This window comes from Fringilla coelebs, assembly GCF_963513975.1.
Source record: "Fringilla coelebs genome assembly, chromosome: 8".
Taxonomy (NCBI): Eukaryota; Metazoa; Chordata; class Aves; order Passeriformes; family Fringillidae; genus Fringilla; species Fringilla coelebs.
The window spans coordinates 32,680,676-32,705,437 of NC_140066.1; the positions used below are offsets into that span (position 1 = coordinate 32,680,676).

Here is a 24,762-nt window from a genome sequence, read left to right on the forward strand (position 1 = left end):
ACGACAGGGATGTGGAGTGCGATGGTGCCCATCCTTTTCAGCATCTTAGAATTCCCAGTGCCCTGGTACCTCCTCGATGGCAAAAGCATAAACTGATTTGTAGGATTTGAAAATCTGTGGTCTTAAAGATCCTCCCCAGCTATATTAAGCATCCCTGTCCAGCACGGGGGTCTGTGCAGGCAGGAGCAGAATGGTTAAAGCGCCCCAGTGTCGGATGGAGCTGCTCCCACTTTGGCGTGTTTACCTTGGCTGCTCATGATATTCTCCCTACGTTCCTCACGGAAGATTCCATTTTTTTTCCCGCAAGAGGGATGAGCTGGTTTGTGAAAGGAGCAGAAAGCAGCCGTTCTGCTTGTTAATCCTCCGTGCCAGCGTCCCGATGAGCGCGGCTCGTCGGGGCTGGGGGGAGACGTGTGCGAGGCGCCCGGCGCACACGGGCATTTGCATTTCAAATCAGCTGAGTCAACACAATGTAATGGTCCTGCCTGCAGGTCCTTAGAGAGCCACAGTAGCTGACAATGTGTGCTTAAAGGGAGGGTCTGCTTTTCTTCGTCGTCTTTTTTTTTTTTTTTTTAATTTTTTTTATTTTTTTTGAGCCGCTTTCCATAGCCAATAGTACCGTTCCAGGCGCCTGCCCCGGAGCTGTTTGGACCACTGTTGTTTAGCAGATGATTACCCCGGAATTTTGTTTTATTTTATAAACACCTTTCATCTGGACAGAAAAAAAAAACCAAACCAAAAACAAACCCCAAAACCGAACAACAACCCACCGCCAAAACTGGCAACACTTCAGAGAGGAGAAGCTGCCGAAGTGTTCGTGCTTGTGCTGCCACTGATGCGAGCAGCTGTTCCCATCTGCACTGCAGCACCGCAGCCTCCACAGAGCCGGAGCTGCCGGGGCTGCTCGCCGGGGGGATTCCGGAGGAAGCCGGCCTTGCTGTCGCCTAGCCCCGAGCCCAGGGCACGCTGAGGATGGGAGGCTCGCAGTCCCTGCAGCAGGCACAGACAGGTGGCCTGGTCCGGGAGCCGTCTGAGGCCATGTAAGTGCGGGTGCCGTGCTGTGCCCGGGCTGGGCGCTGCCGTGGGGGTGTCTGAGGCCTTTGTTCGGCGCTCGGTGCGGGGCAGAGCCGGGGTGCGGGTGAGCTCCGTGCCGCTGCCAGGGCACCCCGGGCCGTGTGTGCCTGCCGCTGTGCGTGCTGTCTTCCCGTCTTTCGGGTGCGTGGTCAATCAAACACAGTGACCATTCCAGCGAACAAAACCCCAGCCCCTTCCCCGTTGCCGAGCCCACCGCCACCTCTGTGTTTTCGGTTTAAAACGCCCAGCGTGGAGCTCCGTTTCACTGGGCTTTTTTTCAGGGCTTTTCTCTGCACGGATTCTGTGTTTTCAGCATCAACCTTGTCACATCCATCCCTGTCGTGGTGTTAGATCCTCTGTGAAGCATAAGCAAGGTGTCCTTAGGTCTCTCGTCACTGAAGGCCGGCTCAGAAAGATTTGCTGGGGGAGCGAAGAAAAAGGAGACAATTTGTGCTTGTTCAGGGCGAGTTAGCACTTTCCTGGTTGGTTAAATCATATATAAAAGTGCAGAAATGTGCATGTGCATGCAGAAATAGCAGCATCATTTCCCATTTGTAAATAGGATTTTGTAGTTTATTGGTAGAGGATTTGTCAGTTTACTTAGCCAACAGTCTTTTCTCCTTAACCCTCCACCCCAGGTTGGTAAGCTGGAATGCTAGAGCGTGGACCTTACCTCTGAATGGGTTTTAGATGGACTGCCTTGTTCCTTTTGTCATTAAAGTTATATAAATCACATTTATCTTAACATGTCTGACTACTGTGTTCATTACTGAATATGTATTTTGGTAAGTTTTAGGTATTTATCCATTAGGGCTAGTCTACAAATGAACCTCATATCGGTCTCTAAATTTTTTTTCTCAATTTAATGTGTGCTTGTTAAGGTAGCTCTGATTATGGTTGAAACATCATTTGTGTGTTTGAGATAAGTGCTTCAGGGCCATTGGGGAATGATAGAGCAGTAACTGATAGTTTTGCCTGTGTAATAGGCCTTACAAGTGGGTATCTGCTCCCTATTGTCATATTCCAGTATATCAGCAGATAGCTTTGCTTGACAGTGTCTTGTTATATTTGTAAGATACAGGCCTAACAGCATTTCTGCATCCTTTGTTCTTTTGATGCGTAGCTTCAGCAATTAATATTTTTCCCCCTATAGTTCCATCTGACATTTCTATAAAAAGCATCCATTTTAATAATATGGTGGAATAAATGGATGCCTCATTGTCCTTAAAGCATTGTAAATGACATTTTCATCTGCACACACTGCTGTTTATTATTAACAGTGGTCCAAGGACTGGGCAATAAAAGACATGTTGCTAAAACAGGGTTCAGGCTTTTTATCTTCAATTTTCGCAGCCTTTTAAGAATGCATTCTGTTGGATGAACAAGAGCATGGTTTATATATATTTATATATATATTGATGAAGGTATATATATATATTTATACATTTGGGGGGCACTTGAGTAAATTATATTATCATCTCCCTCAATGAGTCCTTTTATATATAAACCTACTCATGTTTTGCATTAAGTCATTCCTGTGGGGTTTCAGGATGATCTTTTAAGGGCTGACATAATCAACAGATGCACTTTTAGCACAGGCATCATTCAGTGACTGTTGATGTCATTGGGAAGAGTTTGTGGAAGATATTACTAATCTTGTATTAAATAAATCACCAGGAGATTGTGCTGCTTTCTTCAACTAAACACTCTTCAAAATGAGATAAGAATGGAGGTGTTTCTCTATCCTTGAGAAAACATGGGCCTGTTCTGTGAAACAAGAACATCCTCGTAGCATGTCATGGTCATCGGTTCTGGTGTGAGGTTTTGACTTTCTACCCTTATCACTGTAACTTTTACCAGTACTTTCTAAATGAGGTTGCATTTGGCTTGCTTTGCACACATAAGCAAATTCCTTAATGGCAGTGATGGCTCAGAGGCAGAAACATCTGGCCATGTCCCAGGCAAGTTGGGCAGCTGCCCACGCAGTTCCAGCATCCCTGAAGCCATCACTTCTGCCATCAGCAGAGGCTGATTGCCCTAAGGAGAGCTGCTTCACAAAGGGAGAGCAGGCTTGGCTTTGGCTGCCCTGAGTTCATTAGAGTAGAGCGGTGTCAGTCAGGAATCATTACTGGAGTAGAATAGCATCAAAAAAATTATAGAGGCAAACAAATTCCTTAAATAGCTGCTGCTTTAGGGTTTTTTCCAAAGTATCCTATGATGGACTTCTTGATTAAACACTAGGGAAAGTTGTAGAAATAAATTGGTGTTAGAATCCATGCTGAAAAGGGGTCTGGGTTAAGATTTTATCTATGATTAAATATGCCCTTTTTGCATGCATATGCCAAATTTCCAATTTTAATGTAAATTTGTTTCAGCCAGGATAAAAGTATTGGCAATAAAGCCACTATTGCTACTGACAGCCCGGGGTGTTCTGTTGCTCATTGTGGATTGTTAGCACTCACTAGCAGCAGACAATTGCCCTTTTATTTAAAGAAAAAAGAAAAGTCAATTTGGAATGATAAAAAACGGAAGCCCAAGGGAAGCCCCTGACAATAAAAGTTAACTGCAGGTGAAAGTGGGGTGGCTCAGACCTCGCTGCTGACGTTATGAGCTCTGTCATGTGCTTTGCAAATCGCAGCAGGCACCCTGGTGGTCACAGATTGAGCTCAATCGGGGGCATGTTTCCATCAGATAATAGGAGTGGGCTCTGCTGAAATGAGAGCCGGTGACAGTGAGATGATGTTCAGTGTGCACGGATCTGTTGGGTGCACACACACAGCTGGAGATGGCATCCTAGTGTGCTCTGACGTGCCAGTGCTGCCCTGCTCAGGGTGTGAGCAGAAATCAGCTTGCCAAGTGCTACCACCTTCATCTTCAGTGCTTTTATTTGTAAGAGCAGTATATTTCTATCTCTTGGCAATGGTTTTTAAGTATTAGCAAACTGGAAACGTTGCTAGGGTTTTAAATGCTGGGAGCTCTTAGGCATTTGTCATCCTGAATAATTTTATTTTTTTTTAAGGGGAAAGGGTTTCATTCTCCTGAGCACAAACCACACCTTGCTTTTCTGGTTGCATTATGGTTGCTGTCCTTGCAGCAACTGGGCAGGATTTACATTCAGTGCCCATTTCTTGATCAGCCAAAGGGGTGCTGATGTGTTATTTCCTCCCATCAGGAGCTTTACCTGCTGCGTCTCTAACCTTTGCATCCCTTGCCAATCCAAGAGGAAAATGACTGAAGCCTGAGCCAGCTCCCACTGAAGTTGATAGTGAAATGCCCACTGACTTCAGTGGGAGCTGGAGCAGGCTCCAAGAAAGAAATTGAATGTCACTGATCATTGGTAGCAGGCCAAGCTGCTGGTGTTCCAGTGGGTTGTTTTTCAATATTTCTTCTGCTGCATGGTCTTTTCTTTTGTTTGTTGGTTACAGGAGAGACTCAGAAAAATTTAAACTGGATAGTCTCAGCCTTCTGCACAGGTGATGTGAGCAGATTTCTTTGTGTAAGGGTCTGTATACACATGTATTTATAAAAGTTATTGCTCCGTATGTGTAAAAAGACAGCCCTTGATGCCACCACTTTTTTTTTTTTCCTATCTTCCAAACCTGGGAGAATCCATTATGTGGTTCTTAAAAGTTTGAAAGAAATCAGTCTGGTAAAGTACTTGCACAGTAGTATATGCTCATATATAGCAAAATGGTCCAAATAACTATATATACATGGAAGAGTGGGATACATATACATATATAAAATTTAAAAATATTGAAAGAATTTGGGTCCTGGGAGGAGGGGAAGCTGCTGTTGCTGAATTGATATTTAGTCTGAGTTAATCCCTTGACAGACAGTTCTGCCTATTGTCAGCTTATTATGTAGAAACATAAATTTGTTTTCTTCTTCCTCTTACTGACAGCCTTCAGTGAGCATCCCCCATCAGTAATTAGAGGATGCTCTGTCTGCTGGGCTTGTCTGCTAAACAGGGTGAATTGCTGGAAGCCATGGGGATGTTTTACTTAAGATGTACCAGGAGTAACGAGGAGATTCTTCTGTCAGGCTTCCCTGTCTTTCATTCCAGCCTCCCTTATTTGAGCCCAAAGGATCTCATCTCTGAAGTCAATGACAGCGCTCCCTTTGATATGCGAGGTGGTTACATCAACCACTTCTTCTGTCACTGGAAGTAGGCAGGTCACGTTTAGCCTTGAAAATAAAATGAAAAGACCCCAGCCTCCCTCAGCCCTCTGTTAACAAGGCACAGCACACGTCTGGCAAACCCATGTGTGCTCTAAAGCTCTCCATACAGAGTGGGGTGCCCTATGCCATGTGTAATGGAGCTGCTGTCATCTATTATGGATTATGACATGCAGGCAAATTGGAAAATAAAAACTCATGTGAGATGGTAAAAGCATGAATGAAAAGGCATTTCCTGCACATGCATTGTGGCTGTCATTTACCAGCAGAGCTGCTTCCCTGGCTGCGTTTGCTTTTTTGCTTTTTGCTTGCCTTGACCCAGCAGTCAGAGGAACTGATGGTTAGATTTAAATCAAAGATGCTCTTCAATGCTATGTATTTCAAGAGGTAATAGTCTGGGTGCTTTTAATGTTTTTCTGACATGATTACAGCACCCAGAAAAGCAGTTCTATCTCTTACAAGCACATTTCCTTTGTTTTAAGACCATACACCTATCATTTTTATATTTGCTTATGTCTTATGGACACTGTTTCTTTATCCACCTCTGATGCTTTGTAAGGATTTAGCCATGTACCAAGCTTCTTATGTAGTCCAGGTAAACAGGCTTTTGAGTGGCAAGAGACAGAGTTGTAATTACAGCTAGAAATTCAATGCAGTTTGCATTCTCTTGGAGAAAGTGGGCGGGTTTGCTGTAAGAAGCAAACAAGCAAATGTATTTTTACTTTGGAAAAAGCAAAGAAAGGAAAAGTGTCATTTCTCTTCAGATCCTTAAATGCTCTTAAGCAACTATCTGAATTTACTAGCAGGCTATGGATATCATGTTTTGTATTCCCATTAGAACCAGCTTAATGGGGAAAAAATTGAATTAGTTTCCTTTTTCTGCTACAGTCTTCAATTTTCTTGTAAGGCAGGTTTTGGCCTGAGAGCCTTCATTGATGGTGACACTAGACAAGATAGTGAGGTCCTTCCTTGGCTCTGGAAACCAAATTGGAGTTTGCACATGAATTGAATATTGGTTGAAGCAACTTTGGATGTGTCTTAGACAGACCTCAGGACAACTGTAGAGCTCTGTTTCTTGTTTGTTTCTGCCCTGCAGTATTGTTTGTTACAGCTCCCCTCCCTCTGCTGCAAGGGTGATTAATGGGATGAATGGATGCTTGGGAAACCTCTTCGAGAGGAAGAACTGGGGCTGTTGGTTCTGTTGGGGCAAATATGTAAACTTTGAGAAAATCTGTGTCTTTCCTTTTTAAGCTTATTTGATTTTGATTAATCGGAATCCTTAGAGTTATGTCCAAATTGGTTTTCCTAAACAAAATCAGCTTTTTTTGTAGGGCTTAATGTAAACCAGGTTGTGTCTGACACAGGGTACAGTTAAAATCACACAAGCTCCTGCTCCTTTAGAGCTTTGATTTCCTTCAGCATAAAAACATGCATTTATTGGTCTTGTTAATAACAGCCCATTGCTCTCCTTAGAAATGAGTCCAGCATTGTGCTGGGAAAAGGGTTTGGTTGCTAAAGGAGAGGAAAGATGAGCAAGGAATTCAGATCCTTTTGTTTACATTCCCAAGTGCAGGACCAAAGTGGGAGCTTGGGAAGGGAAGGTTCAGGTTGCTCCTCACCTGTCTGAGCTGGGCAGTCCAGCTGGTAAAATAAATGCCACTGGGGATCAAGAATTTGCTCTTTCCATCACACTGTGGTGCAAAGTTGGTGCTTCCGAAGGGAAGGGAAGGGAAGGGAAGGGAAGGGAAGGGAAGGGAAGGGAAGGGAAGGGAAGGGAAGGGAAGGGAAGGGAAGGGAAGGGAAGGGAAGGGAAGGGAAGGGAAGGGAAGGGAAGGGAAGGGAAGGGAAGGGAAGGGAAGGGAAGGGAAGGGAATTTCCCTGAGAGCTGCAGCAGCACCGTGTGCCTATGGGACAGGTGAATGAAGGCAGTGGGAAACCCTGCAGAGCTGCACTGGGCTGGAGCAGCAGCAGAGAAATCTCACCCACCCCAGGCATGACGTGGTGTGAGTAGAGCCCAAGCAGAGATTTTGTTGTTGTTAGAGGTTGAGGTATATTTTTTTTTTTTGTTCTTTGCTCCGACTGCTCGCTGGCCATGTGTCTGTGTGTGCAGCTGCTTCAGGTGTTGAAGTAGGGGAATAAGGGTTAGAGAGGATCTTGCAAAGTTCTTTATGGAGGCTGTGCAGGGGCCAAAAAGGCAGAATATGGGGCAGGTTGAAGGCAGAGGGTCTCTCCTCCTCTGTTTCCTTTTCAGTTCTCCCCGCCTCTTCTCCACCCCGGTGTAATCCTTGTCTCCCTTCTGAAAGGAAGGGCTATCCACAGGCACTGCCGGAGCACAGCCCGTTTCAGATCCCGGTGTTTTCAGCATCTCCGTGCTCCCAGGATTGGCCGGTCCCCAGGAATGGCGGGTGTCACACATCCACCCGCGCTGTTCTGTCCCCGGGTGCTGCTTTGGAGCTGCGTGGCAGAGCTGAGATGAGGCTCTGCAAAGCCACATTGTTGCGTTTAAAAGGTGGCTGCAGTAAACAAAGCAATTCCCAACCTGTGGCTCTGGCTCCTGATGAATTATTGACCGGTTTGCCATCGGTGATGCTGTGTAGCAGGAGCGCGGGATGCTTTTCTTCATGGGGGGATGGTTCACACGATGATGTTTCCTGGATTAAAATTTTAGACCTTGGGACGAAAAGAAGAGGAAAGATACCTACCAGGGGTATTAAATATTTCAACATCAACCACTGATTCAAACAGCAGCCCCTAACCCACTAGGGTGAGCAGAGTGCATCACTGGCTGGCATTATTGTGTATTAACTGGTTATATTTGTTTTAAGCATTTTCCACCTTTGCTATTGGGGTAGCCTGCATATTTCTTAAAAGATTTCTGTGGTTGAATATTCAGCAGCCTCTGGTGATTTAGGGACACATTAGTATATTTGCAGTTGTGATGTCTGAAGAAGAGTGCCTTTAATTAAATTGCTTTTTCCTGTTGTACCTCAGAGAATAAAGCATCTACCTGAGAAGAGCGTAGGGATTTAAAAAACAATTTGAATTCTGAGTCCTGTTTCTGTGGTGTAGATATTTTCATTATTCAGGCTGAAGCCAGTGAAAGAGAAAGCAGGCTGGCCAGAAATGATGGAGGATTGTTTTATTATTCATTTATATCAGTGGTGTTGAAAAACATACCCTGCCAGATCTCAGGAAAAGCAATAAAAAGGAAAAATGTAACATGATTTAAAGCAATATGGGGAACTTCTTGCTAATCAGTTAGAAAAATGATTTAAGTAGATTGAAGTGCTGCTGTAAGTGTGCCATGTTATATCCCGCAGTCTTTTTTCCTTCAGATGTGGTTTCCCACAGCTTGAGACATTTCTCTAGCATTGCTGTGTGAAAGCAGGAAATGGCTTTTGTTGGGGGAGTGGGAATTTGGCTTCTGCACAAAATGTGCTCAAAATTGCTGAATAAACAAGGAGAAAAAGCAGGAAAAAATAATTCCTTCTTCCCATTTCAGTTATGGTAGGAAGACTGCTTATAAGACAATAGGCTAAAACCTAAAATTCAACATAATTTTTAAGATGATTATGCCCTTTTAGTTCTCCTCCACTGCAGTTCTAATCCTGTTCTCTAAATATAGCCATCCTGTGAGGAAAAACAGGCCTTTTTATAGCAAGTGATTAATGTTTAAGGTATTCATAGTTTTCTTTTTGCAATCTATTATAGCAGACACATTTCCAAACTGATCTGTGTGGCTTGGATAACACACAAGGTATTCCTTTCCATTGCTGAAGTCCCACATAATGATCTGAAAGGGGAAGCCATAGCATTTTATTTCTGTTATCTCACCTATGTAAAACAAGAAAATGCAGATTCTTGTCTCTGAGCTCAGACACTGAGTTATCCCAGCACTTCAGCTTGGAACCCCCATTACTGGAAGAGCTGAGAAGTGACTCAGTGGCATCAGATCAGCAGTGTGTGACCCATTCACACCAAATCCACCCTAGTGTCCATCACTGGCAGCTCAGCTGAGGTGGTCTGGGGCAGCTTCAGAGGGTTTGACACCCTCTGGGCTGAGGGCGAGGGTAGGCACAGAACTGCTCAGGGCAGGGGAGGGCTCTGGCTGCGGGATCACCTTCCTGCTTGTGTCCCAAAATTCAACCTTGCACATCTCACCTGGCTCTGGCTGCAGGATCACCTTCCTCCTTGTGTCCCAAAATTCAGCCTTGAGCATCTCATGACATATCCTGTGGGCTGGCAAGTGCCACCTTTGTTGTAATAGTGGTTATTTTTCTAGGGAGATGTGTTTTCTGTAGGAATATTTATGCTGAAATGATATTAAAATCTTCCTCTGGAGAGGAGCTTCTGCTCTGCTTTCTGCACACATCCGTGTCAATATGAGCTCTTGTGCAATTGTCGTTTCAGTGGAATGGGATTTATTTGGCATTTTAAGTGAGAATTGCAAAGGATGCTTCTCTGCTGCTTCATAGCTCAGGCCATAAAATGAACACGTGGTGTTATCCTGCTCTTGGGTTGAGCAGAAAGCCTCTGCTGAGAAAGGAACTGCAGATGATTTTGTGGAATATTACCCTGAATGCAAAACATGATTTCTGTTTAAACACTCCAGTTTTGATTGTGCTTTTTTACAAAAGCCTTTTTTAAAAATGGTCCTCACTTTCTCCATCCTACAGTATTGTTTTTAATTAGTGTTTTAATGCATCAGAAAGATAGCAGGATAAAGAATGAAGATACCAAGGAAATTAACCTCACCCCAGTTCATGGATTTCTTCTCTACAATTATTTTAAATCGATGTGATAAAAGAATCTAGGGTTGTACTTTTCATTGAGCCATATCCTGTTTTAAAGTAAAAATAAAAGAGATATGGTAACTGAACTGTGGTGACTGTTATAAAATGAAAATGAAAAATTTAACCTGATTTAAAGCAACGTGGGGAACTTCTTGCTATAAAGTAGGACTTTAATATAGGACCTATATAAAGTAGGACTAGAATTATTTCCCAGCATTATTGTTTAAGCTGAAATAATCCTCTGATGAAATTATAGCTTTGTTTTGATGGTCAGACTTTGCAAGGCAGGAACCTGTAGAATGTGGCAGGTGTTGCAGGTGAATAGCACAAGGTGTGATTGCCTTTTCTGTGCACATATTATATGATATATATTCTATATGTGTGCCATACACACCAGCCAGCAGACTGAAGGATTCCTCTGTAAGGTGATGCACTTTTCCAGTGCAGATTCAGCACTAGAAATCTGAATTTCCACTGACTTCTGGTCAGAGGTCTGGGGTATTGTGCACAATACTGAAGCAGACCCTCAGAGACCAATCAATACCCTGTGGTTTTCCTGTGTCCACCTTGCAGGTAGCAAACATCATTTTATTACATTCTCTAGGCTTTATTCTCATCCTGTGTGTGCACATCAATAATAATGTTCCTGTGTGACGATGGTGTCATGCCTGTGTGGGAGCAGGATGTGAGCTGAAGGAGAGCTTGGTGATCTGTTTCCTTCCCAACATCATCTTCTTGGGACCCCATTTTTGGTTGGTCACATCACAGTGTGGGTTTGTTGTGAATTTATTCAGTCCTGGGATGGGTGATCTTGTCACTTTGCCCTACAGCAGTGTGAGAGAGGTCCATTAATAGTTAATGGTCAGAAATGTGTCCCTGAAGGAGCTGTCTTGTAAATGGAGTGTGGTGACACTAAGTGACGTGCTGGTACCTCCCCCAGCTCCTGACTCAATATAAGCATCAGATCAGCACTGAGAACATTCCCAGGGGGCAGAGGCAGCAGGACAGATGGCTTTCCATGGTCCCTGAAGTGTCACCCATCTTTCAGCTCCAGCAGGCTGGGCTGAAGTTAGTGGCTTTGCTCTGCTGTGGGCAAAAGGTTCTCACAGAATCGGAGTGGTTGGAGTTGGAAGGGACCTCTGGAGATCATCTGCTCCAAACCCCAGAGGGGGCACTGAATTCTTTTGAGACACCCTATAATTCCAAAGGTATGTTTTATTAGAAAAAGGGAAAATAGTTTGTGAGGTTTATGCCTCTAGAGCATAATAGAAAGTTTGTGATGTTTATGCCACTCACCACATATATTTGCATTGTTTTCTAAAACCATGTGTTCAGCACATCCAATGGGTGCTAGGTCTGATAGGTAGACTAATTTCAATTTGGTAGACACCAAATATTAATACCTAAAATAACTGGATAGCTACACCATTCCATCTCTGTTTTCTGCGGGTTGCTGTACAAATTTAATATCAAAACATAAAATCTGTAGGGATGTTTCATATTCAAAACATGTAATAGCTAACAATCATCATGTTAAAAGAAGCTAATTATTGGGAAATGTCATGTTAGCTGGAAGTCACTGTGTAGACAAATATTATGTAAAAATCACAACACAGAAAGTTGGCACATCTCTGATATTATCCTAGCCTAGTGCTGGGATTAAGAAAATGACCTTTTGTTGTAGCTGTAGAACATTCTTGGTCCTCTTGAGTAGGCCCTTGGGTCAGCTAATGGCTGCTGACCTGAAGTGGTAACCTGATCTCCAGGAAAGGAATTACCATTTGGGCTCTCCTGATGTTCTTGAATTATGATGCAGGGATGTATTTGTAAGAGTCTGAAGAAAAAAAAAAATGAGAGTAAAGACTGTATATGTGTCTGTATTAGATTTGTGTAACTGAACCACAAGTGATGCCACAAGATGAATTATGAGAGATTGCCAGTTATTTAATTTTATATAAACAAAAGGAAAAAGCCCTCAAATGTAAAATGCAATGAGCAGTCATTTGCCCTCTCTGGACTCTGCATGCATTTACAACAAGAAGCTGTCCATGCTTTTTAAAGGTCCCAACCTGGGTGGGTAAGCCAGACTTGAACTGAACTCACCAAGAGCACTGAACTTGATGAATTTCAAAGGTCCCTTCCAACCCAAACTTATTTTATGATTCTGTGTATGTGCAGCAGTTCAGAGGCAGAGCTGAGAGCAGGATTGATCTTCATCTGGAGAGATGTACTGCTGGAACATCCTGCCTCAGTGTTCTTTTTGTGTTGTAGCTTACTTGGGTTTGGGGGATTTTTAAGAGATCATTTTAACCATTGAAAATGACACCTGGAAATCCAAGAGTTTTATCAGATTTTTTACAGTGAATGAGCTTTGACTGAAATTAATGCATATTTCTGACTGCCTTGTCTCTCTGGCTTTAGAAACTCTAAAGCTTGGTGTTACTGAGTGTCTTTCTAAATCTGTCAGCCTGTGTGGTCCTTGCCACTGCAGCAGAAGTGCCTGCTTAAGTAACACACAACCAGATTGACCTCAGAAGGATGCAGCCACTCCTGTACCCTTGGTTCTGGGCTCAGTAACCACACCTGAATTATTCATGCAGGCTTTATGAGGATCATCTCTGAAAATGATCGATGGAGGTGAAACTACAGAACTCAATCCTCCTTTTTATTTCCAGCTCATCTCCCAGTGGGAGATACCCAGAATGAAAGCCAAAATTAATCTTCAATACTAAATTGAACAATCTAAGAAGTTGGTTGGGTTTTTTTTCTCCTTCTCTCTCTGATTGAGTTTCCTCTCATGGTGCATGATAAATTGTTCAGTAAACACTCATGTGAAATTTATGCCTTGAATTTATGATATAACAGCTGCAAATGCTTTGCAGAGCCAGGCCTGATGGAATCTGTTTCCTTTAGGTCTTGCCACAGATGGTGCTTTTGCATTAGCACTGCAGTGTTTTGCTCATCTGGGGCCTTCATGTCATGGCCTTGGACTCTGCCTCAGGTCCCTGCCAGTACCTGGTCCAGGAGCTGAGATGATCCCCTGGTGGCAGATTCCTTGTTTGAGTCCTGAGGCTCTGGGAACAGGTCTGCAGAGAGCTTTAATGTGGGTTTGCATTTCCTAGAGACGATGGATATACTTGGACAGACATTTTCCCCTTGAGCTGCAGCTCTAGCCAGTTGTAAAGAACATGGGGATCTAAAGATGAGATGGGGAAAAAAAAAAGACAAAATACCCATTTCTGTCTCCTCCCCCTCAGGGAGTCCAGCTGTACCTCAGGAAAAGACTGTAGGAGTTACTGGTCAGGGAGGAATTGCTCATCTTCTGAGTCCTCAATTTCTCTGTACACCTCCAAATGTCACTCATGCTACAATCAGAGGGCAATCTGCAAACATCCAAATAAACCTTTGCAGTCCTTGCTTTCACTGCATCACCCTCTGAGCACTCTTGGGCGACAATGGAGCACAGTTTGGTTTTGTTCTCTGTGTGTGTCATAAGATTGCCTGGTTTAATTCCTCCCAATGTGTCCTATTTCTAAATACACCATGAGAATGAAGTTGTCATGTCAATAAAATACTGAGACAAAACAATTGGTGAACAGAGTTTTTTGAGTAGCAGGGAGAAGATTGAGTTTATGGAGTGCTGGCAGGGCATGAGTGATATTGCTGACAGGCAGGAGAGACCTCATTTAATCCAGGACACGTTCTGCTAATTAGGGAGATAAACCATACTTTTTCCTAAGTGCAAAGTTTGGAAGAAAATGTACAAATTTAAATAGAGTCTGTTCACCTAAGCTTTTGTGGAGCAGATCCCTCTGAAGCCAGTCTTTTTGTTAGCTGTGATTCCACATCCATGGCTGGTGGAGAGCAGCTCCTTTGGCTCCATCTCCCTCTCCTCACTCTCAGCACAGGCAGCACTTCTCAGTAATGCAGCTCCAACTCCTGGCTTCAAAAATTCATAATATCACCCCCTATTTCCTCTCCAGATTGTTCATATTGCACATCAATAGATTAGTACTCCATAAAGTACTCAGGCATGTTTGTTTGTCTTGTTTCCTGAAGTAGGCTATACACTCAATAAAAATTCTATATAGATTTAGTATTAAATGAAGTAACCCTACAGAAGCCCATGGAGCTCCCTTGGCACATCCCACTTCCAGTTTTGCTCCCTTGAGCACCTCCATAGGAGGTGATGCTGCTGAGCTCAGTCCTCATGTCAAAGTCCTGCTTTTTTAAAAATTTCTTTTAAATTCTCTTTCCCTGCTATGGAATGAGACCAGGGAGCAGGGTGGCACTGGCTGTGCTGCTGCAGTGTCAATATTGGAGGAACCCAAGGCAGATGGCAGCATTCCCACCACAGCCCAAGGCCACAGCTCTGTTGAAAGTCACTTTTTAATGAATTGAGTTTTCTGGGTAACAACTGGAGTGACCTCACTCACTTCAGAGCTGTGTCTGCCTGGCAAGGGCAGGCAGGGAGGAGAGGCAGGGGAATGAAGAAATCTCATTCTTGCTTTCCAGCTACACTGACAAAAAGGCAATTTTTCCTTCTGAAATCAGGGAGGATTTAAATTGTAACAACCTGTGTTTTATAAAAAAAGGTAATGTAACTTATGAGGCTGGGTTTCCACATGGCCAGAGGTGAGGAAGAGAGGTCAGCCCTGGTTCTGCCTTCAGTATTTCCTCCAGAGATTTATGTAACGGGCTGGGCAAGAGCTCGGACTTCCCAGGTGAGAGTGGGAGTGTTCAGGCTCACAAGTTGATGTGGAGCTGTCAGATCTGGATGGTCTAGTCTGATTTGTGGACTTCCTGTTCTCCCCTACTGTGGGACCCCATCTAGATTTACTGGTGTCTTTCAAGAAGGGACGTGAAAGAGACAGACTGAAAGAATGTTTTGTGACTTCCACAATCTGTGGGTTTTTTTCCTGTTATGTGCATAATCCAAAGGATACGGGTGGAATGATATGTATGACATGTTCTGAAGGTAAGCTCCCACTAATTTCCCAGGCTCCTACCTGTAGTTCCCACTTCATTACTACCCCACAAACAAGTCCTGCAGGGTCACACTCTGCTGCATCCTTGGCTGGAGCTTCAGAAACATATTCTAGAAGGTACATAACTCTTCCTTTGCTGAGAACCTGCCCACAGCTGGACCTGTGGTGGCTGCTCCTTGTGCAGCTTTGAGTTGGTGCCAGCTCCCAGGGTGTATCACAATTTGGCAATCTTGCTTTGCACCTCAAACTTTCAGTAGCAACATTATTTCTTTTTGTTCCATGTATTCCCTGAGTTTCTCAGAGAAAAGGCAATGTGAATTAAACTGGCTGAAATACATCATTTCCTTTTCACAGAAAACCCTGTTGTTCTGGGAAAATCTTTTCTTACCATTTGAACGTAGGGCTGTGGTCTTAAAAAATACCTCATGTAAGAGACATCATCTGTATTTTCACTAAGGAAAACTGAACAGAAGATTTAATATTTCCAGGATACATGTTGACTTTGGAGCATTGTACTGGAATGTGCTTCCAGGCTTTATGCCCTTGCCCAGATCCCAGGCCATGATAAAGAAGGTTTTTCTGGTATTAAGCTTCCCTTCATGTTTCTTTGTTAAGTAGAATTTTCTTTGTGAGCACAACTGCTTCTCATAACAAGCAGATCAGGATTTGAATTATGGTTAAGACAGTTCTTACTTGATTGTACTAGCTGAAAATCAGGAGTATTGCATCAGAATCTTTTGGGAATTGTTAAATATTGGCAAAACAAAGCCTTTTTCTGGAGCTCAGGCACCTCAACTGTCTGTCCACGGACTCAAGAGGTTTTCCAGTGTGGAAACTCATGCAGTGAACAGAAAAGACCAAGTATTTCTGTTTATTTCAAATGGTTATGCCAAATTCATACAAGGAAGAGACCAAGTAAACAAAGGGACCTCCTTTAAAAGGCAGATAAACAGGCAGCAATTCTCTCCATAATTTAACTAAGGGGGACACAGAACTGCTCCCTCAAAGCAGTTTAACAAATCCTCCTTTGAGTAGGATATGAAAATAGAGGTTTTTCCATTCCAGTTTCTGTATATGTTACAAGTGCTGTACAGACAGTTTGGGAAAAAGGAGTCTAAACATTATTGTTTGAGTGTTACAGAACTAGACTTTGAGTTCAAATTATAAAGGATGAAACATTAATTAAGTGCAGCACAATGAAAAACTATGTGAAAGCCTGAGAGATATGAATTACTTCTCATTTTGTTGGTTTAGATGATAACTTCCTGGGTTTATTTTTATGACATTGGGAAAATATCACACAACTCTGTTTCTCTTTGATTCTTCAACTTTAAAGTTTCCTGAACCAGCTCCATGGAGGGAGGAGAAAACTTTGTTGTTGTTGTTGAATACCTATTGTGAAGCTTTATTTATAGAAGCCCTTTGTTTGTAGCTGTTCTTTAAGCTTAAAATACGTAGAACTTAAAACATGGTGCATCTTTGGAGGGATATGATTTGAAATGATGCAGTGTGCCTGTTCCAGTTTGACTGTCCTGTGGCCTGAGGAATGAAGATGGTTAAAGAAATGGCACAAAGAGTTTTTGAGGAGGTGCAACAGCAGATATAATGGAAAGCCAGACACAGTGGTTTTCAGTTGTGTTTGTGGAGGAAATAAAGAAATTTCCAAACATCCAAAGTCATAACCTAGTAGAACTCCTTTTACTTCAGGAGTAGGGGTGATGAGACAGGGTTTGGTTGGCACAGGGTCATGATGTGCGTCCTAATGGGGTCGAGCTCTCTCTGGGATTCTGCAGAGAAGAGTGAGAGGGAAAATTGGGACCACTGTGCTTCTTGAGGTGCTAGAGGTGACAGTGGGGTCTCTTCTTCCCCAACTCTCCTAAGGCTTTGTACTGTGATAGGATTAGGCAAATGAATTCTGTATTTGTACTTCTCCTGACATGGAGCTGCTTAAAATAATCACGGGTCTCAGGAAACCAAACAGAGTCTGGCAGCTCAGAGTTCCCTTCTAACTCAAGCAACATGAGAGGAGTCCTTGATTTGGGCTGGCTTGTGGAGTGCTTCTGGGGGATGAAATGGCTTCTCATTTTATGGCAACAGAACCACTGGGAAGAGGCAAATCAGTCCTGTCCTTCAGAAAACTGCTGTGTTCAATTTACTTCATTACAGACCAGCAGTCCAAAACTGCATCTGACTAACAGAAATGCTTATTGAATGTATAGTGAACATATGTTCAGTGCATATTGAATATGACACCATTGTTACTGCGTTCCTTGATCTCAAACAAAGGATGAAATGTTTATCATTTGGGCTCAGTTTAAGAAGTATGATCTATAGTTTCCAGACCAGAAGGACAGTTTCTGATGGCTGTACCCCTCTAAGAGCAAGTGGTGTGTCCTTGAATGGTTTAGATCTTCACTTAATGTTTATGTTACTCATCATTTTGTAGAGTTGCTTCCTTTCAAACTTGTGTTTCACTTGAATGACTCCATTTTGGGTGCTGCTGTCTCATTCCTGGGCTGGAACAAACCCATGGTGGTCTCTGTGTTTTTGTGTCCCTGTGAGCACATGGTGCCACAAAAGGATTATTGGTAATACCAGCATTCCGTGCATTTTACAGGCTGTCTTCCCTTGTGTCACAAGGTCTGTTTGAAAAGGGCTCTGGTAAAATTCTGCTGAAAATAGAATGTAATATTTCCATGGGAGGAGGATGCACAGGATTTAGTTGTACCTCAGATACCTTCATGTCTGCTCTCTCACTCTTGAGGGCACACAAAGAAATTTGGGGTTGTTTTAGACATTTGGGGTTTTTTTAATGAAGCTAGGAAATTCTCTTCCAAAGAGTCTTTATATATATATTTTTAGTTAATTTAAGTGTGTTTGTGCAAAGGAGTAGCCCAGGGGTATTGGTCTGTGTGGCTGAGCCACCCTCACACAGGGAAGCAGGCTTTGCAGGATGGATTCATTTCCAAGTGTGTGTTCACTTCTGTAACACAAATTACATAAATCCTTGTCTAGGGAGAAAACCACAGCCATGACATCCTGCTCTGGAAGCCATACTGGAATGTCAGATCTCCTTTGGGAAACACAGAGGTAGCCTGAGAGCTGAGGTCTGTGCCACCAGCTCAGGAAGCCCAGTGCTGCCAAGCCTGACCTGCAAACATGAATTCTCACTGTGCTCACCCGTCTCTGCTTTGATTTTCCCCAGGAGCTCTGACTCTGAAGAAGCATTTGAGACCCCGGAGTCCACTACACCTGTCAAGGCACCACCTTCACCTCCACAGCCTCCCCCTGAAGCAGCAGCAGCAGCAGTTGTTGCAGACGTAGCAGAGCAAGAAATAAAACCTCAGCTGCCCGTGGAAGATACAGGTAATGAGTGGGACACGTTACTGGGGGAGGTGAATATGCAGGGAGCTGTTTCTCTGAGCACTGGCAAGGAATTAATGCTAATAAATTGGCTTCTGGAATATTAGTCAATTATCCATGCAGAGAGGAAAAAACCCTGTTGCCTCCTGGAATAAAGTAATGGAGAATCTGTACATAACATTTGAAAAATATTAAAGAAAAGAGGAGCTCTCTGGAAAAAACTCTCTTCCTTTTGAACCAAGCTTCTTTTTCTAGGATCTTTACAGAGTCAGATGAGTAGAAAAAAGAGATGTGGGTTGCAGATGCAGGTACCTGTGTGAGCACTGTTAACTATGACAATTAACAAAATGCCATTTTCAAATGTGTTACTGAAACAGGAGGTGGTGGAAAAGACCTTTAGAACAACAGAAGCACTGATTTTATAGCAGGAACACAGGGTTATGAACGTATGTATGGTATACATATGTGAAAATCAGTACATACTGGGAAAATAAAATCTTTAAAAGGGAGAATTGTGTTTAAAACCCAAAGAAATTCTTTCCCCAAAAAAGTGTTCTTTGTTCTCCAGATTGAGTAATGGAACATGAGGGAGTAGAAAGCATGCTATTAGCCCAAAATAGCTTTGTTTGGGCTGTCGGATGACAGCTCAACAGCTTGAGACTGAATTTCCCCATGATGCTGTCTTTTTTCCATCTGAAAGTCAAGTCATCTTGATCACCTGGCTAAATTGTCTGCAGATAATATTTCTCCCAGCAGTCTAAAGCTCACTTGTATTGTGTTTGAAAAGAGTTGTAGCGTCCCACCAAAGGTCTCAAGCCACCTACAGCATTTCTAGGAGTTACTCATTAAGCAATGCTGTTTAGGATCATGATTTATGATAGGTTTTTAAGAAGCTTCAAGGATTTTCTACAAGCTGATTTCACAAAATAAAAAGTAAATACTGAGGCACCCTGATGCTTTTTCCTTTCTGCTGTTAGAGTTCCCTCATCATTGTAGCAAAAGTTACTCATTCTGCATCTTTTTTCCTTTTTTTGAATCTTTCACAATCCAATTGCCAAAGTGCTCAGAAAACAAAAAATAAAACCAAAAATAAGTACTCAGAAAACAAAGGAACACACATGCTGAACAGGGTTGGAGTGTGCTTTTAATTACTGCAGTAGATTATCTTCAAGCCCTTGGTTACACATGTGCTTCCCTGGCACATGTGATTCTTGTCTCCTTCCATCCCAGTTCCCCCCCTCATTTTTTTTCAGATCTTTCTGAAGAAAAGTGGAAAATTAAATGTAGCTATTCACAGCCAGTGTGAACTTTATTGGAGGCCGCTGCATGGCAGAGGGGAAACCAATTCATTTGCAAATCAGATTGTCCATGGGAGGCAAGTTACAGCAAAATGACAGAGATCTGTTCAGTGATCCAAAATGATGCAAAACACAGTTATACAACAGGGGAATTTATTGGAGGGGAAGAAGATGCGTAATGCAGAAAAAATCCAAATGTAGGAGGGCAGCACAGAGTATTCATTTGTTTTGGAAATCTTTAGAAGAAATAAATAATAGTAAGACTATAGTTTAGGTGTTTAGAAATGAGAAAAGTTAAACATTTTGTACTGTACAAACCACTTGAGTGTCTTGTAGTTTATTTATTTCATAAGCTATGCATGTGGCTGCACACAAAGAGAATTGTAGTCCCTTCCTCAGGGCTCAGGGGCATTGAAACAAGAGTTCCTGGATGGCACCATACAGCTGAAAAAGCAGGTTTCACTAGAGGAGGAGTGAGGAATATGGGCAGCTGGAGAGCCTGGCACAGGCACAGGGAGAAGCAGCAGCATCCTCCTGCTGGGCTCCTGGTTCAGCAGCCACATGGCTTTGTCTTCACATGGGATGGGTGACAGAGCATGTTTGGGTGGAAGGAGGGAGCACAGTAAGTGTTTAAAGGATTCTTTCATCTATAGCTGACAGTAATTACTCATGCAGATGGCTGCAGTTGTGTTGCATGATATCATTAGCACAGCAGCTGGACCCCACTGTTGGAAAGGCAAGAGGAGAGTTTTTAATTAGGTTGACCTCAGTGGTGGTTTAGTAAATATGATGAAAGTGAACTGAGCTGGACTGGTGCTGGGTTTGTGCCAGCTCCTGGTGGGGTGAAACCTGCTGCATGGCTCTCATCCATCCGCAGCAGAGCAGAGGAGGGGAGTCAGTCTGAGGGCAAGTCTGGAGGGGAAGCAGAGCAACAGAGCAAGTATGGAAACTACCCCTGAGCCCCAGGAATTGCCACCAGTGAGCCCTTCCATTCCTCCCCTAAATAATTCTGGGAAACATGGGTTATAATCTTGAGGCAAATTGGAGTGTTTGAGGTTGCAGTTATATTGTCATAATTTTAAATTATTGTTACTTGTCTCCTCAGTTTCCCATTGCAGTGTCCTCTTGTCCCTCATTTCATCCATCTGAGCACCAGAATGTCCCCCAAGCCCAGTCTCCCAAATACTCTGGTTTTGGCCAGGAATTCCTGCTTTGAAGCTTTCTGTCACCCCCACTGCCTTCCCCAGATGATTACTGAATTCACATTGTATTCACAGGAGAGAGTCAGAGCTGGAGTCCCCTGTGTGCATTACAGCCCAACAATCAGGACTTGGGGCACCTATATTTGAGTCCTTCTGGTGCCAGGGAAATTCGAGGCCAGGCTTTCCAACAGAGACATTATGGTCCAGACAAAAACAAACTGAATTTTTGGTATGGACAGCATTCTTCCTCAGTGTTTTTCCTCTTGAAGCCTGATATGGAAAATTTGAAAAGAAACTTTTATATACAATGTTAGAATACATCTTAGAATAAATTACAAAAGTATTTTTACAGAACTTTAAACAAGTGGTACTAATTGATTTCCTGGCATCAAAGGGTTTCCATAACGAGAAGGGACTTGCAATAAACCATGTTTCAAAATTTCTAGTGTAAGGCAATTCCAATTCCCATATGCTTTTGGCATTTTTTCCTCATAACATAGTAACTGGGTGCATCTTTGTATGCATTTTTCCAGAGGTTTGCCTTTGTTTGCTTTTTCTCTAGAAAACAGAACTGATATTCAATTTCTTCTGTACTTGCTTATTACATCTGTTGAAATGTTATTGCTAAACCTTTCAGAAGAGTGTTTCATTTTGTTTCCAGCTCAGCAGTCTTAAGGCCTATTTTCAGTTTATTGGGATTCCCTCTGCTTTAGAGACACTTCAGCAAAGTAGCCCCTTGCCTGGGCTACTTCTGTAAAAAAGCAACAGAAATTTGTTTTGTTAATGCCCACAGTGTTACAATATTTTATTCATGTTCTCAGGCACAGGGTGGGATTCTTGGGTCTATCCTGTGGAGGGCCAGGAGTTGGACTTCAGTGATCTCTGTGGGTTCCTTCCAACTCAGGATATTCTGTGATTCTGTGACTTTCTATCTGCTTCTGGTTCTTCCATAGCAGGTGCCCGGTGAAAATGCCAAGTGTTAAATATGCCATGTAACTCTCATATTTAGGTCTCATCACCTGGATACAAGAAGTGTGAGTTTTATGTTGTTGAGTTTGGGTTTGGGAATTTTTTTCATCATTGATCCAGTCAAAATCTGGCTGAAATCAGAGGAATTTCCCAGTGGAAGGAGCAGAACTTGGACCTTCTTTTTTAATTAATTAAATTGGGGGTTTGAGGAGCTTGCCTGGTTTTTTTTTATTGCAGTTCCCCAGCCATCCTCCACATTCTTGGAATGCTTTATAAAATTTAATATCTTCTTGTGGGCAGCTCTTAGCAGTGTAAATTGTGGGTGACTCAGAACCAATAAAAGGCATAAACCTGATTTAAAATGTTGTGCTGGTCTCTCTCTAGGGCAAGTAAATCCTGCCTTAAATCCCATAGCTGCTGTTGTAGTATGTTCCTTTGTGCTCAAACTGCATTTTAATAAAAATACTGTAGTGATACTGATTGGCTTAATTTTGTGTTGTAAAAGGACAAATGTCTCTGCTCTCTGAATAGGCTGTTAATGTCAGGAAAGTCTGATCTTCCTGACTTTGTAGTAATAAAGCCTTGAGTACCATTTATACCTCCTGCCCCAGCAATTCTGCTGCTACCAGGAGCGAGCCAGTCCTGTCGTAAAGCCAGAAGAGGCTGACAGCAGCATTTCTCTTCTGCCAAGAGCTGTTTGCTGAGACAGTTTCACATCTTGTTTCATAAAGAAACAATAAAAATATCGAGCAGCGCTCTGCAGAAATCCGTACTCTTGAGTAGAAAGGATTTGATGAGGAGGAAGTCATGAAATAAGCAGTTAAAGAAGATTAAAGCCTTGCACTGTGTGGAGCACACAGAATTGAAATGCTGCTTTGTTGGGAATAGCTGCAAACCCTTTGCATGGTGCATCCCAAACCTCAGCCTCTTATTTACAGTCCAAGTCCTGCAGGGCAATGGTATATTTTATTTTATTTTATTTTACTTTGTTTTAGTGCATATTTATAACTCCTTTGAATAAGGGCCTCGATGCTGTTGAGGGTTTTGACGTAGGCAGGAATGAAAACAGTGCATAACTGCAGATGACTCCTTGTTCAGATCCCACTTTGATTTCATGCTGACCTACATTTGTACTCCACTGGCATCCCAGTGTTTATTGTGATGTATTCCCCTGAAGTGCCTTCCAGTCTCCTTTCAGGGTGAAAGGGACAGATTAGGGTAATGCTGGAGGTCTGTGTCGCTCTCTGAGTGCCCTTTACAGGAGTCCCATCGGTGTCACCAAGTGATGTGTGTGTGAAGTGAGCACCAGCCTAATTAATGACCTCTCAGCCAGGCTGAATCCAAACCCAGACTGGTGGGGATCAAGGAGAAAAATAAACTGTTCTGAAGTACTGCCACACTATTAGCATTCATTTAGCAGAAAAAATACATTAGAATATTATTTTAATGGATGTATCCTAGTGAACTTCCACAGTCTTAAAAGAGAAACTGCATAGCTGTCATCCTTTTGACAGTCTTTGGAAGTACATGGTGCCACTTTGGGAAATGTGTCCAATTCCCTTAAATCCTTTTCTGTGCTCTACACCCATAAATAATAATCCTTGCAGACACACAATTTCTTCTGAAACAAAGGAAATATTTTTTTCCCTTTTCTTAATCCATTCATAGCTACTCAGTAAAATAATAATTGATTGTCTGTATGGCTTTTATGAACAGTGTTAATGAATGTAGCAGGGCAAAATGAGAGTTTTTCTGCAAAACATGTCAGGATTGGAATGAAAAGGATGAGCAGAAATGTCTCTGAAATCATTTAGAGCTGAGCAAAACACTCAATTTTGTTTGACTGTTTTTCTTTATAATTGCATAATTTAAAAAAGATGACAGTGTGAAGAAGGCTGTGTTGCTTCAACAGGAAACACAGGGTCATTTTGCTCCTCTGTGAGAGCTGTGAGCAGCTGGCTCAGCCCAGCCTGAACTGGGAGCTGGAGAGAGCTGTCCCAGGTCTGGGGTACCCCACAGGGACACACTGGGACAGAGGTGGCCCTGATTCATTCAGGTCAGAGTAGTACAGTCACAGCAGGAGCAGAACATATGCAGGAATTGTAAAACATTTGCATAATCAACTTAATGAGCTTAATGAGAAGGCAGCAAGGACCATCAGCTTCATGCTTTTCTTCCTCTCTATTTTCTGATTTTTTGTTATGCACTCTTTTTCTACTTTGTCCAATAGTTGTTTTATCCCAAGTGAAGAGACTTCTATAAATCATTTTAGGATTCTATTCAGTAAGAGAACCTTTAATTGCAGTGGAAAGCTGCTTGGATTAAGAGTTTCAACATGAATCTCTCTAGAAAATTTTCTTCTCATCAACAAGTTCGAACTACACTTGAATGAACCTTGTTTAAATAATCAGTAGGGAGCTTCTAGCTTTTTAAAGGAAGATTTTTCAACTTAGAATATTTGTGGAATTCTCTAAATGACCTTTTTTTCTTTTACCTTTACCATAATTTATTTCATATCAAGTTCTCAATTATTCATGTCTTATTATAAACTTGTAATTATTGACTGCTTGGGGCAGATAGAGGAGCAGCATTGATGGGTTGTGGACAGGAAGCCATTTTCCTCTGGGTAAATTGGTAAAAATAGCACATGAGAAACAAAACTTAAGGTCAACATGTAGTTACTGAAGCACCAGTCAATTTACAGGAGATTTACTTCATAAGAGCTCTGACACAATTGTGTGAACTCTTTATAGTAGTAGAAAATGGGAGTAAAAAAGTGCTTTATGTGCAGTTTTTCTGGTATTGGCAATATTTAGCATATTATGGTAATATTCATCTCTGTAAGTGGTAGTTTAGAAGAGGTGCTTTAGAGGCTATTGCAAATACATATTTTGTC

The 24,762-nt window shown here is 42.5% G+C and overlaps 1 protein-coding gene across 13 annotated transcripts in view; it reads left to right on the forward strand.

Moving 5' to 3' along the window:
• The window catches only part of TACC2 (transforming acidic coiled-coil containing protein 2), a 128,899-nt gene that overhangs the window by 71,464 nt on the left and 32,673 nt on the right, over window positions 1-24,762 (forward strand). For all 13 annotated transcript variants that reach the window (XM_084210589.1, XM_084210590.1, XM_084210592.1 and 10 more), the window contains one exon: window positions 18,240-18,400. In XM_084210589.1, coding sequence (XP_084066715.1) covers window positions 18,240-18,400 — 161 coding nt within the window. The remainder of the gene's footprint in view (window positions 1-18,239; window positions 18,401-24,762) is intronic.